Source organism: Chroicocephalus ridibundus, chromosome 6 (assembly GCF_963924245.1).
Source record: "Chroicocephalus ridibundus chromosome 6, bChrRid1.1, whole genome shotgun sequence".
NCBI lineage: Eukaryota > Metazoa > Chordata > Aves > Charadriiformes > Laridae > Chroicocephalus > Chroicocephalus ridibundus.
In genome coordinates this window covers 5,478,848-5,495,496 of record NC_086289.1, presented here as the reverse complement: position 1 = coordinate 5,495,496, position 16,649 = coordinate 5,478,848, and the positions used below count along the sequence as shown (strand labels likewise).

The window sequence follows — 16,649 nt, the reverse complement described above, 5'->3', positions numbered from 1 at the left end:
ACCAACAAATATATTTTTTATTATGGAAAAACTTCTAAGGAAAAAAGGTGGCATTTCCCTTTGGATCCTTAAACACTCTGAAACAACCATCTGAATTTAGTAGTGGACTGTGGGTATCATGTTTTTACTCCCATTGGCACCGGAGATGCAGCTTAACGGGAAAAAAAAATTGAGTTAGTTTCCTTTTTCCACCACAGTCTGAGGTTTCAAAGGTTTCTTTTCGGGCATGTTTTGGCCTGAGAGCTTTCATTGCTGGTGATACTGGCCAAGGTAGAAAGATTCCTCTTTAGCTCTGGAAACCGAAGTGGAGTTTGCAGCATAGACTGTCTCAGCCTATAGCGTGTGCACTGAATTGTGGTTTAAGCACCTGTAGGTGCCTCTGAGACAGACCTCAGGGTAGTTGCTGAGCTCTTTTCATTTTGTTTGTTGCTTGCCCGCAGCACTGTTTGCTACAGCTCCTCCCCCTCTGCTCCGAGGACCGATCACGGAGATGAATGGTGCTTGGGAAGCCTCTTGTTTTCCGGACCAAGAACTAGGGCCTGTTCTGTTGGGGTGGAAAGTGAACTTTGGGAAAATCTGGGGCTTTCCATTTCAAGTTTATTTGGTTTTGATTAAACAGAAGCCTTAGAATTATGTTCAAATTTACAAGACAGGGTTTTCCTAAACAAAAGAAGCTTGTTTCTAGGGCTAAATATAGACCAGACTGTATGTGAAACCCAGCAGTAGTTAGAATCACATAAGCTCCTGCTTTTGAGTTTTGATTTCCTTCAGCACAGAAACCTGCATTTATTGGTCTTGTTAATAACAGTTCATTGCTCTCGTTAGAGATGAGCCCAGTGTAGTGCTGGGAAAAGGGTTTGGTGGCTAGAGGAGGGGGAAGATGAGCAAGGAATTTGAATCCTTTGTTTAACTTCCCAAACGCAGGACCGTCCCCGTCCAAAGTGGGAGCCTGGGAAGAGAAGGTTTAGCACCGATGTCCCTCACCTAGCCGAGCTGTGGGCAGGCCAGCTGGCTGCCAGCCGCTGCGGTGCCACTGCGAACCAGGGATTGCTTTTTCCAGCGGGCAGTTGTGCTGAGCCAGCACTTCCCCGAGCCGGGCGCTCAGGCAGCACCTGCCCCAGGGGAGGGTCTCGCTGTGGTGAGAGCTGGAGCCCCACCGTGTGCCCGCGGGAGAGGGGACGCTGCAGCTCTGCTGAAGTCATCGGGACATCTCCCAGAGCTACACCGGGAACAGAAGGATCACACCCACCCCCGAGTCACGAGATGAAATTATTATGGCCTGCTGAGAGATTCTTCTGTTGTTGTTAAGAGGTTGAGATGTTTTTTGTCCTTCGCTCCTCTTGCTTCCTGGCCGTTTTTCTACCCGTGCAGCTGCTTCACACGTTGAAGCAGAGGAATAAGCGTCAGGGAGGATCTGTGTGAAGCTCTGCGCAGCTCTACGGGGGCTCGGCAGGGGTACGATAGGCAGAACATGGAGCAGGTGGGGGGCAGAGGGACTCTTTTCTTCCCACTTTCCCTTTGAGCAATGGGACTCCCCACCTCCCTTCTTCTCCACCCTCCGCGTCGTCCTTATCTCTTTTCTGAAAGGAAGGACTGTAAGCGTTACAGGAACACCGCCTTATTTACACATCTCCTTATTTTCACAAATCTCCATGCCTCTCAAGATAAACTGGTCCCCCAGGGATTACGGGTGTCATGTATTCATCTTCGCACTTCGCAGTTGCTGTTTTGTCCCCAGGTCCGGCGTTTGCACAGGGTGGCAGAGCAGAGACCTGGCTCTGGAAAGCCTTGTTGCATTTAAAAGGTAGTTCCAATAAGCAAAGCAATTTCAAACCTATGGCTCTGGCTCCCAATGAATTCTTGATTATTTTCCCTTGAAGCCGTTGCGTGATGCTGTATAGCGGTGAGCACAGGCACATGGATGCTTTCCGAGGAGACAGTTAACAGGATGTGGTTTTTTGGATTAAAACTTTAGAGCTTGTTACCAAAGGCAAGAGGAAAGGTATTTGCCATGAGTATTAAATACTTAAACATCAACTGCTGATTCAAATACCAATCCCTACCCTCGCAGGGTGAACAAAGTGCAGCGCTGTCTGGGATTGGTATGTATTGACTGATTATAACAGTATATGCGGTAAGTATTTGCTACTTTGGATATCGGGGTATCCTGCATCTTCACTGTTTCTTCTCATCTCTTAAGAGATTTGCATTTTTGGATATTTAGCAGCCTCTGGGGATTTAGGGACATACGAGTATATTTGCTGTCGTGATGGCGGAAGATGAGTGCCTTTAATTAAATGGTGTTTTCCTGTTGTTCCTCTGAGAACGAAGCATCTGGCTGACAAGAGCATGGGGATTAAAAAATTCTTCAATTCTGAGTCCCGTTTCTGTAATGTAGATGTTTTCATTATTCAGAGTGAAACCAGTAAAAGGGAAAGAAAGGCCAGAAAGGATGGGGGTTCGTTCCATTATTCATTTGTATCAGTAGCGTTGAAAAACACCCCCTGTTAGATCTCGGGAAAAGCAATGAAAAGGGAAAAATTAACATGATTTAAAGCAATATGGGCAACTTCTTGCTAATCAGTTAGAAAAAATGATTTAAGCAGTTTGAAGGGCTGCTGTAAGTACGCCATGCTATATCTCTCAGGCATTTTTCCTTCAGATGTGGCTTCCCACAGCTTGAGACATTTCTTTCTGGTCGCTGTGTGAAAGCAGGAAATGGCTTTTGTTGGGGGAGTGTGAATTTGGCTTCGGCACAAAATGCTCTCAAAATCGCTGAATAAACAAGCAGAAAAAGCAGGAAAAAATAATTCCTTCTTCCCCTATCAGTTATGGTAGGAAGATTACTTACAATACAGTAGGTTAAAAAACAAAAATCAACATCATTTTTAAGGTGATTACGCCGTTTTAATTCTCCTCCACTGCAGTTCTAATCCTGTTCTCTAAATATAACCATCCTGTGAGGAAAAAATTGGCCTTTTTATAGGAAGTGATTAATGTTTAAGGGATTCATAGGTTTCTTTTTGCAGTCTGTTCTAGAAGATACATTTCCAAACTGACCTGTGTGGTCTGGATAACACGCAAGGTATTATTTTCTGTTGCTAAAGGCCCACATAATGGTCTGAAAAGGGAAGCCAGAGCATTTCATTTCTGTTATCTCACCTACATGAAAAAAGAAAATCCGGATTTTTGTATCTCAGCTCAGTCACTAAGTTGTCCAAGGACTTGACGTTGGAGGTTGAATGTTATCGGAAGAGCGGTGAAGGCGCTCAGTAGTTTTACACCAGTAGCAGTGTACAACTGAGCTATATCTACCCTTTCACACCAAATTTACAGTGGTGTAAATCATTACCGCTTCAGCGGAGCTGCCTGAGATGCTCTGGGGCAGCAGAGGACGTTTCACCCCTGGGCTGACGGTGGGAGAAGCAGAAAGCTGCACGAAGCAGGGAACGGCTCTGGCTGCTTCTGCGCGCCATGCAGAAGGATCTTCCTCCCTTGTGTCCCCGAATTAAACCTTGTGCTTGTCATGACACATCGCTTGTGGGCCGGGAAGCATCACCTTCGATGCAAGAGTGATTATTTTTCTGGGGAGCCGTGTTTTCCCTGGGTCTTGTAGGAATATTTATGCTGGAATAACATTCAAATCCTTCCCTGCAGAGGAGTGCCTGCCCTGCTCTCTGCACACAGCCGTGTCAACGGGAGTTCTTGTGTAACTGCGTTGTGCTAAAGTAGGTCTTTGTCATTTCAGTGGAATGGGATTTATTTGATAAAAGCTTTATTCTTAAGTGGGAACTGCAAAGGATGCTTCTCTGCCATAAAATGAACACGTGACATTTGTCCTGCTCTTCTGTTGGGCAAAATATCTCTGCCGAGTGAGAAACTGCAGGTGATTTTGTGGAATACGGCTTTTGCTGCAGAAACCCGCGAATGCAAAACATAAGTCCTATTTAAACCTCCCAACTTTGATTGCGGTATGTTCTTCCACAAAAACCTCTTTACAGAAAAAAACCAAACTACCTGTTTTTCTGTCCTACAGTATAGTTTTTATTAGGGTTTTAATGCATCAGAAAGATAGCAGGATAAAGGATGAAGATGTGTAGGAAATTAACTTCATCTCGGTTTGATAATTTCTTCTATAAAATTATATTAAATTGCTGTGATTAAAGAAGCTGAGCCATATCCAGTTTTAAAGTAAAAATAAAGAGATATCTATAGGCCAGCAATGGTGAGCGTTATAAAGAAAGACTAAAATTACTGTCCAGCATTACAGTCTAAGCTGAAATACCCTGTGATGAAATGATTGTTCTGTTTCGATGATCAGACTTTGCAAATCAGAAACTATAAAATACAGCGCCAATGTTGCAATGCAGGTGAGTCGCAGAAGGTGTAAGTGCCTGTTCTGGTACGTATATGATATGTATTCTGTACATATGCCAGACATGTCAGATCGCAGACAAGGCATTCCCCCGTAAGGTGATGTACGTGCTTAGTACAGGCTCAGCACCAGAAAGCTGTAAATTCCCACTGACTTCTGTGTAGTCTGGGGCATTTTTCATTTCCCTGGAGCAGACCCTCAGAGAACAACACACTCTGGTTTTCCCGTGGCTCCCCTGGGGCTACGAAACATTATTTTGTTTCATTTGCAAGGCTTGATTCTCACCTTGTGGTAAATCAGTAGTAATGTTCTGGTGGGACAATGGTGTCATGCCAGTAGGAGCGGGAGGTGAGCTGAAGGCAAGGTTGGTGGTCCGACTGTTTCCATCTCAGCATCCTCTTCTTGTGACCCATTTTGCCATTTGTTGTGAATTTATTTAATCATAAGATAGATGATCATGTCCCTGAACACCCTTACAAGAGTGTGAGAGAAGGCCATTAATAGTTAATGGTCAGAAACGTGTCCCTAAAGGAACTGTCTTGTAAATGGAGTGTGGTGACATCTAAGCGACATGTTTGTACCTCCCCTGGCTCCTGACTCGATGTAAGTGTCAGATCCAGCACTGAGACCATTCCCCACGGGGGGAGAGGGAGGAAGGCAGATGGCTTTCAGTGGGCCCCCAAAAGTCACCAACGCTCCAGCTTTGCTGGGCGAGGCTGCGGTTACTGGGTTTGCTCTGGGCAAAACGTTTTCAGAGCTGTCTGCACTGTTGAATCCTTTTGAGAAGTTCTATCATTTTAGTGGCGTATTACATTTGAGAGAAGGGAAATGTTGTCTGCGAGGTTTATGTCTGTCACCATTTGTAGTTGGGGTGCTTTTTAACACAATGCATTTAACAGGTCCTTGGACGCTAGGTTTGACAGGTAAACTAATTCAGATACCAAATATTAGTATCTAACCAGATGAATCTACCATTATATCTGTGTTTTCTATAAGTTGCCAATGCATATGAATCAACTATTAAAATTTAAAATCTGTAATGATGTTTCATATTCAAAACATGTAGGTGAACAATGACATAGCTAACAATTGCCGTGTTAAAAGAAGCTAATTAACATGGAATGTCATGTTAGCTGGAAGTCACTGAGTGTGCAAATACTGTTCAAAGAAGATAGCATACAAAACTGACACATCTTTGATATGATCCTAACCTAGTGCTGGGATGAAAAAATGACATTTTGTTGTAACTATAGCGTATTCGTGGTCCTTGCGAGTAGACCCTTGGGTCAGCTAGTGGCTGATGGCCTAAATTGGTAACTTGATCTCCAGAAAAGGAATTACCATTTGGGCTCTCTTGGTGATTTTGAATTACGATCCAGAGCTGCATTTGTAAGAGTCTGAAGGGAAAAAAAAAAAAAAAAAAAAAAGGAAAAAAAGATTATATGTGTTTTTGCATTACAGGGTTGGGTAATATGAGTGATACCACAACATGAATTATGAGAGATTGTCTGTTACTGAATTACTCCTCAACTGTAATGTGTACTGAGCAGTTTTTCTTCCCTCTGGACTGGGACTGTGTGTACAGCCGCAGCAAGAAGCCGTTCGTGCCCTTACGAGAGCCCAGCCTGGGTGGGTGAGGCAGCCTTGAGGGGGATGCAGAAGTGAACTGGCCACGACCGTGCACGTGCAGCAGTTCAGTGGCCGAGTTGAGAGTAGAACTGATCTTCTGTCTGGAGAGATCTATTGCTGAAACATCCTGTGTTCTTTTTGTTAGTTTGGCTTGGGGGTTGGGGTTTTTTTAAACTGAAAAATCAGTTTAACCATTGAAAATGGCACCAGGAAATTTGAAAAGGTTTTATCAGACTGTTTACAGTGGAAGAGCTTTGATGGAAATGAATGGCCATCTCTGAACTCCTTGCCTCTGTGGCTTTAGAAACTCTAAAGCTTGAAGTTACTGAGTGTCTTCTCAAATCTGCCAGTCTGCGTGGCTCTTGCCAGGGCAGTATATGTGCGTAAGTGACATGCAAAACAGGTTGACCTCAGAAGTGTAGAGCCAGACCTGCATCCTTGGTTCTGATCTCACCAGTAAACCAGACCTGAATTATTCATGCAGGGTTTATGAGGATCATCTCTGCACGTGATCATGGAGGTGAGACTATAGATCTCATGCCTCCTTTTTATTTCCAGCTCATCTTCCAGTGGGACTTACAGGAATGAAAACCAAAATTAATTTTCGGTACTAAATTGAACATTGTAAGAAGTTGCCTTTTTTTTTTTTCCCTCTGATTTAGATTCCTCTCACAGTTCATAAATTGTTCAGTAAATACTGATGTGAAATTTATACCTTAACTTTATGATACGACAGTTAGCGAGGCTTTGGAGGGCCAGGACTGATGGAATCTGCGCACCGCCTTTAGGTGTTGCCACAGGTAGTGCTTCTGTATCAGCACTGCAGTGTTTGCTCGTTTGGTTCCTTCCATCACACGGCTTTGGACTCCCTGTTCATCTCAGAGACCTGCTGGTACCTCTGGGGCACAGAAACCTTGGTACGGGAACTGAGCATTGTGAGATGTCCTTCTGGTAGCAGAGGTGCGCTCTTACTTGTCATTTGATTCTTAAGGTCCAGGGAAACTGATCTGCAGATAACTCGACTGCCGTTTTATGTGGCCTAGAGGAGATGAATACACTTGGGCAGCCGTTTTCCCCTTGAACTGCAGCTCTAGCCAGTTGTAAAGAACATGTGGATCTAAAGATGAGATGGAAAAAAAGACAAAATATCCATTTCTGCCTCCTCCCCTTCAGGGAGTACAGCTATATCTCAGACAAAACCATCCCTGGAGGGGTTCAAGGCCAGGCTGGATGGGGCTTTGAGCAGCTTGGTCTGGTGGGAGGTGTCCTTGCCCGTGTCAGGGGGTTGGAACCAGGTGATCTTTAAGGTCCCTTCCAACCCGAACCATTCTGTGATTCTGTGAAAAGACTTTAGAAGCTATTGCCGGTTTAAAATTGATCAGCTAGGGGTTGCTCATTGTGTGAGACAGTCCTCAGTTTCTCTGTAGGTTTCCAAACGTCCCCCCCACTACAGTTAGAGGGCAATGTTTAAACCACGGCTCCCTTTTGGAGCCTCTGGAGTCCTTGCTTTTGCTTCGTTCCCCCCCAAGCACTCCCGGATGGCACTGGAGCACAGTTTGATGTTGTTGGGTGCATGTTGTAAGATTACCTGACTTTTTTCCCCCAATATGTCACATTTCCAAATACACCATGAGAATGAAATTATCCTGTCCAATGTCGGTAGAACAAAGGTACATAGGGACAAAGCAATTACTGGATAGAGTTTTATTTCAGTACCAACAAGATGGATCAGTTTATGGAGTGCTGGCTGGGCATCAGTGATATCATTGATGGGGACATGTTCCACTAATGACCAAATTTAACACACTTTTTCCTAAACGCAAAGTTTGGAAAAAAATACACAAATTTAAATACAGGTGGACAGAAGCTGTTCACCTTAGCTCTGATGGAGCAGATCCCCCTGAAGCCCGTCTTGATGTTGTTACTTGTGATTCCACAACCCCAGCTGGTGGAGAGCAGCTCCTTTGGCTCCATCCCCCTCTCCCCACTCCCAGCACGGGCAGCATTTCTCGATGATGGAGCTCCAGCTCCTGGCTTTAAAACTTCAAAATATCGCATTCTCATTCCTCTCCAGACTGTCCATATTGCACACCAATAGATCAGTGCTCCAGAAAGTAGTTAGGCATGGGTTTGTTGGGTTTTTTCTAAAGCAGGCTATACGCTAAATAAAAACTGTATACAGATTCGACTAAGGGAAGTAATTTTACAAAAGCCCGGGGAGCTCTCTTGGCACATAGTGGTTCCAGATTTGCTCCCTTGTGCCCGTTAAGGACCTGTGTCCCCACAAGGACTGAGGTCCTTGTGTTAAAGCTCTGCTTTTAAGTGCCTTTTCTATATCAGACATCCCTTTCATTCCCATGGAATAAAACCAGAGTGCAGACTTGCATTGGTTATGCTGCTGTAGTGTAAATATTAGAAGAACCCAAGACAGATGGCAGGGTTCCTGATGCAGCTGAAGGTCACAGCTCTGTTGCAAACTACTTTTTAATGAATCGAGTTTCCAAGTGACAACTGGGATGACCTCACTTCAGTGGCTGACGTGACTGAAGAGGGCAAACAGTGAGGGGAGGCAGTAGAACGAAGAAATCTCATTCTTGCTTACCGAGTGCTTTCCATCTACGGCGACAAAAAGGCAATTTTTCATTCTGAAATCAGGGAGGACTTAAAATTAGAAGCATCTGTAGTTTACAAAGAAAGGTAATGTAACTTATGAGGCTGGATTTCCGCAAGGCCAAAGGTGAAGAAGAGAAGTCAACCCTAGTGAATCCCTTCAGTATTTCCTCCGGAGATTTATGTAGCAGGCTGGGCAAGACCTCAAAGTTTCCAGATGAGAGTGGGAGTGCTCCTGCTCCACAAGCTGATGTGGTGTTGCCGCATTGGTCTAGTATCATTCTTGGATTTTTTTGGTTCTCCCCTGCTTCTCGATCCTGTCTGTATGTGTTATATTTACTGTTTAGTGGCTATCTTTTGAGAAGGGAGATGAAAGAGATGGATTGAAAGAATATTTCTGTTTTTGTAGCTTCTACAGTCTATACTTTTTTTTGCCTGTTATGTATGGAAAGCAAAGGATACAGATGGAAAGAGATAAAATATGCTATCAAGGCAAGCTCCCGCTAATTTCCCAAGCTGGCTAAAAGGACGCGTGAATGTACGTTCCTTCCTGTAGCCTTTACTTCCTCACTGCCCCAAAAACTAGTCCTGCAGACCCGGACTCTGCACTCGCATGCCCCGACTCCACAACATTATGAGGCAGCAAATGAGTTCTCCATCTCTAAAACCCATGCGTCGAATGTCACCCTGCTTCATCCTCCTCGGCTGGAGCTTCAGAATAATATTGTAGATGATGGAAGGGCTCTTCCTTTCGTGCGAGCCTGCCCACAGCCGGATCCGCGGTGGCTGCTCCTCGCGCAGCTTTGAATTGGTGCCGATTCTCACAGTGTATCGCAATTTGGCAATCTGTTTTACACCACGAACTTCACGGCAGCGTTATTTTCTTTCCGTGTACTCCGTGCATTTCTCAGAGAAAAGGCATTATGAATAGAACTGGCTGAAATATGTAATTTCCTTTTCGCAGGAAATCCTGTTGTTCTGGGAAAATCTTTACAGTCCTACTTCCAAAATGTAAGAAGTCTTAAAAATACCATATGCAAGAGAGACCATCCGTATTTTCACTAAGGAAAACTGAACACAGGATCTCATTTTTCCAGGATATATGTAATGTAGACCTTGGAGCATAGTCCTGGAATGTCCTTCCAGGCTTTATGCTCTCTCCCAGATCCCAGGCTGTGACAAAGAACATTTTTCTGGTATTCAGCTTCCCTTCATATTTCTTTGTTAAATGCCGTATTTTGCCAGCACGATTGCTTCTCATAACAAACTCGGCGGCATTTGGCTTATGGTTAAGACAGTTCTTACTTGATCACGCTGCTGTTTATGGAGGGGAGCAGTTGAAAGTTGTGAGTATTGCATCAGGATCTTTTGGGGATTATTAAATATTAGCAAAACAGCCCTTGTCCTGGAACTTGGGCACTACAGCTCTCTGTCCACAGACTCGGGAGGTTCTCCAGTGCGAGCGCTCGTACAGCGAGCAAAAAAGACCAGACATTTCTCTTTACTTCAAATGCTCACGCCCAACTCATCCAAGGAAGAGACCAAGTAAACAAAGGCAGCTCTCCTAAAAGGGGGATAAACATGCGCAGAGTCTCTCCGTCATTTCAAGAAGGAGGACCCAGAACTGCTCCATCGAGCCAGATTTACAAAGCAGTTACAAATATAAGTAGGACACGAAAATAGAGATTTTTTACAATTTCAGTTATTACATATGTCTGTGTATTTACTGCATTGGTTACATGCGCTGTACAGTCAGCTTGGAAAAAGGTGTCTAAACGTGTGCAACCATTATTGTTTCAGGATTTACAGAGCAACAGTTTGGGTTTGAAATTAAGAGAGTAAAGCATTAATTAAGTACAGCGCAGTGCAGGATTATGTGAAAGCCTAAGAGAGATGCATTACCTTTCCTTTTGTTGCTTTAGTTGATAACTTTCGCAGGTTTTTTTTTTTACGACACAAGAAACATTTCTCTACTGGGAAAATATCACGCAACTCTCTCTCTCTCTTTGACTTTTCAACTGAAAAATTTCCTGAACCAGGAAGAGAAAGTGTTATTCTGTTAAATACCTATTGTGCAGCATTATTTACAGAAGCTCTTTGCTTGCAGCTGTTCTTGAACTTAAAATATTTTGAACTTAACACATGGTGCATCTTTGAAGGGATATAATTTAAAATGCTGCAGCTACCTCTTCCAATTTGGCTGTTCCGTGGCCTGATGAAGGAGTATGGTTTAAGCAATGACACAAAGAAGGTATTTTGAGGAGCTGCAGCAATGAATTTAATCGAAAGCCTGCACGCTATTTTTGAGTAGTTCTGCAGGCAGTGATATAAGTTTGGGGAGAAAAAAAGTCTCCCAAAATCCCCAAGTAAGGCAAATATCCAAAACTATTAGCTTGTAGAACCCCCCTTTTGCTTTGCAGAGGAGGAGAGGTGATGAGAGAGGGGTGCGAGGAGGTGGGAGCTCTTGTTGGGATTCTGCGGAGACAGCCGGGGAGAATCGGGTCCGCTGTGCTCCTCAAGCTGCCAGGGGTGACATCGAGGTCTTCTCTTCCTCAGCTCGCCGAAGGCTTCGTGCTGCCGTAGATTTGGGCAAATGTAATCGCATGCAAATCCTCTACTTGTACTTCTCCTGACATCGAGCTGCTTAAAATAATCACGAGCTTTGAGAAACCAAACAGAATCTGTCAGCTCAGAGTTATCTTTTAACTTGAACAAAATGAGAGGGGTCCTTGATTCAGGGCGGTTTGTGGGGTGCTTCTGGGGGATGGACATGGCTTTTAATTTCATGGCAAATTTTGTCCCCGTTGCACTGGCGTGTGGGGTGTGGACGGCCGTGAGGAGCAGTGGAGACTACAGCCATGCAAAGAATCACTGGAAATGGGCAAATCGGTCTCATCCTTTAGGGAGCTGTCGTATTTAATGCACTTTATTACAGACCAGCAGTAAAAATCTGCATCTGACCAAGAGAAATCCTTATTGAACATACGTTCAGTGCGTACTGAATATGGCACCGTTGTCACTGCATTCCTTGCTCCCAAAAAAGACTTCAAGAAGGAAATTTTTAAAGCTAAAATTTCGTCTCGGTTTGGTTTAAGGACAGATAAGATCTGTAGTTTTCAGATCTGGAAGGACAGCATCCTAAGCCTGTTCTGCTGTAAGAGCAAATGGTGTGTCCTTGCGTGGTTCAGATCTTCACTTCACGTTGAGGTTACCCATCACTTAGTACAGTTACTGCCTTTCAGGCCTGTTTTTCATTTGGATGGCTCCATTTTGGGGGCTGCATTTCCTTGCTGAGCTGGCGCCAACCCGTTATGCTCCCTACGGTTTTTGTGCCTATGCGAGCACACGGTGCTAGGAAAGGATTCTTGACGATACCGGGTCCCTGGTGCATTTTACAGGTTATCTTACCTTGTGTAACAAACCCATACGCTTGCTGTTCAAAAAGGGCTGGGGTAAAATTCTGCTAAAAGCAAGAATTTATTATTTCTGCAGGAGCAGGTTGCACAAGGATTTGCTGCACCTCAGGTATCTCCATGTTTGCTCTCTTACCTGTACGAGCACACGCAGAAATTTGATGCTATTTTAGATGGTTTTTTTGATGAAGCTATGAAATTCTCTTGAGACGATCCTTCTTATTTTTTTTTTTCAGTTGATCTAGCTACACTTGTGCCAAGGAGAGTTTCTGACACTAGCACAGAGATGGCAGTGGTGTTGTCTGTGTGGTCGAGCCACTGGAAAGCGGGATCTGCAGGACAGATTTATTGCCAAGTGTGTGTTTGCTTTTGTAACACAAAGAAGTCTTAAGTGACATAAAGATTTATACACGGAGAAGACCACAGCCATCATATTCTGCTCTGGAGGGCACACTGCAGTGTAAAATCTCCTTTGGGAAATGCAGAGGTAGCCTGGTAGCTGAGGTCCGTGCCGTCGGCTCAGAAAGCCCTGCATTTCCAAGTAGACCTGCAAACATGAATCTTCGCTCTGCTCACCAGTCTCTCCTTTGATTTTCCCCAGGAGCTCTGACTCTGAAGAAGCGTTTGAGACCCCAGAGTCCACCACACCAGTAAAGGCACCACCTTCACCTCCGCAGCCACCCCCCGAAGCGGCGGCGGCGGCAGCAGCAGTTGTAGCAGAAATAGCAGAACAAGAAATAAAACCCCAGCTGCCCTTGGAAGACACAGGTAACGAGCATGTAATGAGCGGGACAGGTTACTGGGGAAGGTAAAGCTGCGGGGAGGTGTTTGTTTAAGCACAGGCAAGGAACTGATGCTAATAAAATGTCTTCTGGAAGACTGGTTAGTGTATGCTGGGCATTATCCATGCTGGGAGGAAAAAACCTGTCTCCTCCTGAAATAAAGTATTGGAAAATCTGTCCATAACACTTGATAAATACTTAAGAAAAGAGGAGCTTTCTAGAAAAACCTTTCTTCGTTTTGAATCAAACTTCATTCCTCTTCTCAGAATTGTAGGATCTTTACAGAGTCAGGGGAGTAGGAAAGAGAGGTGTGAGATACAGATACAGGCACCTGGGTGAGCACTGTTAGCTGTGACAATTAACAAAATGTGATTTCCAAATGTACTGTCACCTGCAACAGAAGGTGAACAAAAAGCCCTTCGAAACAATAGAAATATTTGTATTAGCTTTATAGGAGGAACATGGGAGTATGCGTGAATGTATGCATAATATACATACATGAAAATTGGTATATACTGGGAAAGTAACCTTTAAAAAAAGCATATTGTGTTAAAAACCCCAAAGAAATTCTCTCCCCCCAAAAGTGTTCTGTGTTCTCCAAATTGACTAATGGAATATGAGGGAGTAGAAAGCGCTCTATTAGCCCAAAATAGCTTTGTTTGGGCTGTCAGCTGACAGCTCAACAGTTTAAGATTGAATTCCCCATTATGCTGTCTTTTTTCCCATCTGAAAGTCGTGTCATCTCGATCACCTGGCTAAATTGTATAAAGGTAATTTTGCTCTAAGCAGACTAAAGTTGACTTGTGTTTCGTTTGGAAAGATGTGTAGCGTTGCCAGGCGGTGTTTTAGAGCTTCCATTTCCAGTGAAGAAGTGGGTGTGTTGAGCAGCGGGCAAAGGCGATGTCCGTGGCTGGTGTGTGGATTATAAGGGCTCTCGAGCTTCGATTTAAACCTTCGTGGAAAGTGACAAATAAGTCTTGCAAATGTCTCAAGCCACCTAACGCAGTTCTGGGACTTATGCATTAAGGAATGCTCTTTAAGATCACGATTTATGGTACAAGTTTATAAGAAGCTAGAAAGATGTTCAACAAACTGATTCCAGAAAATAAAACTGAAATACTGAGACGTTCCGACATTTTCCTTTCTGCTGTTACAGTTCCCTCTTCATTGAAGCAAACAACGTTACTCATTCTCCATCTTCTTTCCTTTTTCTAATCTTTTGCCATCTAGTGATTACGAAATAAGTGTTGAGAGAACAAAAGAACGCATATGCTGAACAGGATTGGAGTGTGTTTTTAATTACGGCAGTAGATTATCTTCAAACCCTTGATTACACATGTGCTTCCTTGGCACACGTGTGTCTCGTCCCCTACATCCCAGATCGCCCCCTCCTTTCTCTCAGATATTTCTGAAGGAAGGTTGGGAACTGAATAGGTCTGTTCGTAGCCACTGTGAGCTGCGTTGGAGGCCATTGGGTGGCAGAGATGGAAGCGTTTCATTTGCAAATGAGATTTGTCCATGGGAGGCAAGTTATCGCAAACTAACAGTTCAGCGTTCCAAAATGATGCAAAATGCAGTTATACAACGGGGTAATTTATGTGCGGGAAGGAAGATGTGTAATGCAGAAAAAATTCAAACGTAGGAGGGCAACACAAAGCGTTCATTTATTTTGGAAACCTTTAGAAAAAAGTAATAATACTAAGAGTGTAGGTTAGGTGTTTGCATGCTTCTTCAGAAATGTGAACAGTTAAATGGTTTGTACTTTCTAAACCGCTTGAGTAACAGTTAGTGTGTAGTTTACATCCCTCGTAGCTTATGCACGTGGCTGCAGACAAAGAGAACGTGTCCCTTCCTCGGGGGTTGGGAGCAGTTGAAGCAGAATCCCTCCTTGGTACCACACAGCTAAATAAATAGGTTTCAGTAAAAGAGGAGTAAGGAATAGGGGCAGCCGGAGAGCCTGGCACTGGCACAGGGAGAGGCAGCCACGTCCAGCTGGGTTTCTGGTTCACCAGCTGCGTGGCTTTGTCTTCTGCGTGAGGCTGGTGACAGACCGTGTGCTTGGGTGGAAGGAGGAAGCATAGTAAGTTTTTTAGAGGATTATTTCATCTATATCTGCCAATAATTACTTATGCAGACGGTTGCAGTTATGCTGCATGATATCATTAACGCAACAGCTGGACCCCACTGCTGGAAAGCCAAGAGGAGAGTTTTTAATTAGGTTGACTTCAACGCTCGCTTAATAAATATGATGAAAGTGAAATATAGCTGGACTCATCCTGGGTTTGTGCCAGCTCCTGGTGGGGTGAAACCTGCCGCATGGCTCCAGTCCATCAGCAGAAGAGCAGAAGAGGGGAGTCAGTCTGCGGGCGAGTCTGGAGGGGAAGAGGAGTAACAGAGCACGTGTGGGAACTACCTCTGAACCCCAGAAGGCGTCACTAACGACACTTCCACTCCTCCGTAAATACTTCATAAGTTCTGGGGAACGTGGGTTATACTCTTGAGGCAGATGATTTTGAGGATGCTTTTTATTTTATTTTTTTATTATTATTTTGGTTGTATTTTAAATGATTGTTGCCATCAGCTTCTCACAGCAGTGTCCTCTTCCAGTTCCAGCCATCTCAGCACCAGAAAGTGCCCCGAGCCCTTTCTCCCAAATTCTCCCTGTTTCTGGCCAGGAATTCCTGCCTGGGCAGGGACATTTCTTCTGCGCCCCTGCTGCCTTCCCCAATTAGTTAATGAATTCAGATTTTATACCCAGGGGAGATGCGAGAGCTGTAATGCATAGAGGGGACTCCAGCTCTCGCAGGTCTCTCAGGATACGGGAGACCTATGTTCAGGTCCTTCTTGTGCCAGGGAAGTTGAGGTCAGGCTTTCCAGTAGAGAGATGATTACACAGACAAAAACAAACTGAATTTTGGGGATGGAAAACATTCTTCTTCAGTGTTTTTCCTCTTGAAGCCTGACACAAAAAAAATGGAAAATAAACTTTATATCCAAAGTTTTCTCTCAGAATAAATGGCAAACTTATTTTTACAGTAATTTTTAAAATAGCATTACTAATTGATTTCATAACTTCAAAAGCTTCTCATAACAAGCAGGAGTTTGAAATAAACTGTGTTTCTAAATTTCTGCTCTTAGGTAATTCCAATTCCTATATGCTATAGGCGAAGTTTACTTGTCTCCTGAGTTACTTCATTATAATGGAGAATGTGAGTGCATGCTGTATGCATTTTCCGAGGGTTTCTCTTTGTTTTTCTCTAGAAAACAGAATTAGAATTTAATTTCTTCCGCATTTGATTTATTAGATCTGGTTAAATTTTGTTTCTAAGCCTTTCAAAATAGTGTTTTATGTTGTTTCCAGCTCAGCAGCCTTCTGAGAGGCCAGTTAAGGCCTTCTATTTTCAGCCTGTTGGATTTTCCCCCTATTTTAGAGATACTTCAACAAAGAAGAAAATGCTCAACTGTCCTAGCACACGGTGCAGCTCCATCGCTAGAAGAATTTGTTCTAATTTAAAAGGAAAGATATTTTAAAATAGCTGGAAGTACTTTATATGTTCTAACCCCTTAATATATTTTCATTATTCAGAAAGAAATGGTTCAGATTTAGATTCAATAAGCTCATAGCTGGTGCGGATATTTCATTTCCTTCTTTAAAATACCTTTTAACCAAATTTGAAGTTGCCTCCAAAGTTTTTCGGAAATGTGTCTTTTTGTGAAGACGTCCCGGGAGAGTAGGACGCTCCGGGGTGCCGCATCCCATCCCGCTGGGACCGCAGCGCTCGGAGCGGGGAAGGCAGGGAGGGCCCCGCAGATGGGGAGGACATCTGTGAGACCGCACCA

At 43.9% G+C, this 16,649-nt stretch overlaps 1 protein-coding gene across 4 annotated transcripts in view; it reads left to right on the top strand.

The window, feature by feature from the left end:
* TACC2 (transforming acidic coiled-coil containing protein 2) overlaps positions 1 to 16,649 on the top strand; it is a 151,280-nt gene that overhangs the window by 92,016 nt on the left and 42,615 nt on the right. For all 4 annotated transcript variants that reach the window (XM_063339137.1, XM_063339138.1, XM_063339139.1 and 1 more), the window contains one exon: positions 12,629 to 12,795. In XM_063339137.1, the coding sequence (XP_063195207.1) occupies positions 12,629 to 12,795 (167 nt within the window). The remainder of the gene's footprint in view (positions 1 to 12,628; positions 12,796 to 16,649) is intronic.